At 33.2% G+C, this 3,532-nt stretch overlaps 1 protein-coding gene across 1 annotated transcript; it reads right to left on the bottom strand.

The window, feature by feature from the left end:
• On the bottom strand, positions 59 to 439 carry LOC109948650 (extensin-like). The gene has a single exon (XM_020562337.1). The coding sequence runs from the start codon at positions 437 to 439 to the stop codon at positions 59 to 61; it is 381 nt and encodes a 126-aa protein (XP_020417926.1).

The following is a 3,532-nucleotide window of genomic DNA, read 5'->3' as shown; positions in this document are numbered from 1 at the left end:
ATGAGATGTGTGGTGAGATTGTACACATAAGGAGAGTGGGATGAGATGTGTGTTGAGATTATAGACGTATGAGAGAGGTGACGTGACGGAGGTGTGGAGACTTGTAGACATAAGGAGGAGGAGGTGAAGGGGATGGTGGAGGTGGTGACTTGTAGTGGTATGGAGGTGGAGACTTATGGTGATAGTGTGGAGGTGGTGGTGACTTGTAGTGGTATGGTGGGGACTTCACATACTTTGGTGGTGGGGGTGACTTGTAACGGTATGGTGGGTGAACAGAGTGCTTTGGTGGGGGGTAATTGTAGTAATGTTGCGCTTGTTTAGGTGGTGGAGGTGAAGAATAAGTGTAAGGGTTATTGGCAAGAACACTTGTGGCTAAGAGGCACAATGCCACAGCATAAAACATTAAAGGCTGATGCCTCGGCTGCTCCGAGGATTTCATCGTTTTCTGGCAATTCAGCTCTGATTGCCAGAAATTGTACTTCTTAGTACTTGTTTGTAAGTGGGCTGCTTTAAAAGTGTGAGAGAGCTAACCCTTTTATAGCAATCTCTGCAATCATCTCTGAGAGAGACATGTTCCTTTATTCAGGATAGCAGGCTGGATGTTTATGCTTTTAATTTTCTTCAAGATGTTACTTGTGGATTATAAAATGATAATCAATTAAAGTCTACTATTTCAACCAGTCATTGTGGGGTTGCACAAATATATATATATATATATATATATGTATATTAGATGTGTTCTTTCATGGAGGCCATGAACAGGTCAAGTTGCATGGCTTCTAGGAAAGTGTCGTACGGCTGGGTTGTTAAAATGTAAAAGCGTGTGGAAATACATGGTTGAACTTTTCTCCAGCAGTAACTATAATATAATGAACTGTTTTTTTTTTGTTTTTTTGTTTTTTGTTTTTTGGTGTTTTTTTCAATCTGAAGAGAGGGAAGATTCAAATATGGAGGCACATCTTCCAACAAAGTTGAGAAGCCATAGATAGTTGGTAGGTATATCTAATGAAGTCGTATAGAATAAAGGTTAAGTGTGAGAATGAGTTATATATGGTCAAAATGCAAGCTTAGCTAGCTACAATATGAATAAGGACCTAGTTTAATGATTATACTTGTGTATAATCCTAGAAATGTTCTAAAGATGAAGTTTTATTACATCAAAGAAACATAAACATATATAGAGAGTAAGCAAAAGTAAGGAGTTTTCAAGTGAATAATAAGAGCATTTACTCATGCACTCGAAGTCCTAGGTTTAATTCTCATTCACTTGCTCTGTATTGTATTAAAAAAAAAAAATACATCTATAAGGTATTTTGAAATTAAATTATTTTGAATTAATAATGGTTAAAAGTGCTCAAGGTCGGTCCTTATATTAGATTTTGTCTCCGCAATTGATATTTAACTCTAGCTCAATTTTTTTTATGGGCAACTTGAAAACCTACGGAAGTTTTAAAATTTTAGTTCATCCATCAAAGTAGAGCTTACGAAAACTGTGAATTAGCGAGCAAAACACTTTGTGATGATTTTTGCTAATAGAAATCTAGTTTTTGGTATTACTGAATTTATTTTCAATTGGTCTTGATTGGCCACCGCCAATTTCTATTTTCTCCACCCTTTTTAATAAATTTGCACATGCTATGTGGTAGCCCGCACGATGCTTGGTAGGTTTGAGAGTATAATTATAATATCAGAAATATAAAACCTTATCTTACAATATATTACATAATTGCCTATTTATCTGTTTATTATGTTCTAATTGATTTTGAGTTGAATGCTCTAATGACGCATCCTTCGTTCCCTTCAGCTCTTTCCGTACACCGAGGACGTAACGAAAGAATGGAAACTCTGTTAAATATCTTGAAGTAGCTATGCATATATTCAGCTTTTGTACAAGCTTCGTACAACGAATATCACTCATTGTCAAGATGTTGATCTTAATATTATTGATGGGGATGTTGCCAAATTGAACGGGTCCAGAGGATATATAATGAAGTAGATACTTTTCTACTTATTGAAAATTTGACTATTATTTGCACGACTCACCTACTTGTAGATCGACTTAGTGTTCATAATTCTTCTTCTTCTTCTTTTTTTTTTTTTTTTTTTGTCTCCTTTAAATATTTATCTGTAAGCATGACATTAAAATAGAATAGAATATACATGTTTTCTGAGAATATGTTCAATGTACAGAGAATATATATATATATATATATATTTTTTTTTTGCAATTGTCTACAGTGACCAATAGACATGGTCAATCTGGAGTGCAATGTTTGCCATGTTCATCCTCTCTTTCAATATTAGCCTTCATTTTTTTTTTTTCTGTAACGTGTGTACTTAAAGTCAAAGCCCAAATTTCATAAATTTATAAATAAAAAATATTTATAAAAATAAAAAATATAAAAAAAGGTCAAACCCCTAGTAATTTCCTGGTTCATATCTTTATGCAGGTCTAACAGACCTTGAGGCTCTCTTCTAAAAATCTCGTGCATATAGTTTAAACTTACTTATTTAGACTTAATTTCGTGTTTTTAATTCATATTAAATACGCATGCACTAATCTGATAGATATTCATGTGTATGCATTTGGCCTCTTTTTCTGCCTAATAATATGTAATTTTGGCAAATTTTAACGGTGTATTTCGATGACAGGAATCTAAGAGTGCTAAGGAATTTCAAACTAACATAAAGATTTCAAATTCTAGAACTTTTTTAGGTTTTTGTATCTGGCTAACCTAAAATTTACATTGGGTGTGACATTGTTGGTGGCAATGATATGGTGGTGAGATGGTAATGGTGATGATGGTAGGGCGGTACATGGTTTGTATTAATTATTATTATTATTATTATTTTACATAACCATTACTCGGAATTTTAAAAATGATACCTACTTAAACCAAATATATGACCCCAAATTCCAAGTTATTATTTTCCTCGTACTATTTCCAAAATTCTTATTGAGATGTTGATGAATGACATGAAGGTAGAAACAGCTGTGGATAGTACTTTTGAAATTATGAATGTAAGGCAGTTTAACTAATGTTTTTCAGGTAATAAATTATGAATTTTGAAAAATGAAGATGACATATCTCTTAACGAAACTATCGATAATAATATTCTCTAATTATTTTGAAGCCTTTTGCGGTGCTTTAGCCATATGTCCTGCCTTCATTTTGTTACTAACAAAAAAAATACATAAAGTATATAAAAGAACACAAATCAAAAGATCTTACAATACATAAGATCAATTTATAATTTTGATCATTCTCATTAATCATTATCTCTAACAATGAAATTAAACCCAATCAAGAAGAGGTCAAACTCTCCATCGAATTGGAGTTTATGAAATATAAGATCAGTTGGGGGACAGGTACAAGAATAAACAGAAGTCTTTGCCACCATTGGTTCCCTCTGCGATGCTGCCGCTGCAAATCAATGTGAGTCGTCACTGTGCATGTGGTAGCTTCCTTTTCCTTTCTAGAATTTAGAACATATAATATTTTCAACTTCCTATTGCGCATATATGTATAGA

The sequence above is a fragment of the Prunus persica genome, chromosome G4 (genome assembly GCF_000346465.2).
Source record: "Prunus persica cultivar Lovell chromosome G4, Prunus_persica_NCBIv2, whole genome shotgun sequence".
Classification (NCBI taxonomy): domain Eukaryota; kingdom Viridiplantae; phylum Streptophyta; class Magnoliopsida; order Rosales; family Rosaceae; genus Prunus; species Prunus persica.
The sequence above is the reverse complement of the archived record's forward strand: the minus strand, read 5'-3'. Positions and strand labels throughout refer to the sequence as shown.

Excerpts from the sequence above, each read along its gene's own strand:
- LOC109948650 (XM_020562337.1), bottom strand. The coding sequence starts at position 439 with ATGAAATCCTCGGAGCAGCCGAGGCATCAGCCTTTAATGTTTTATGCT.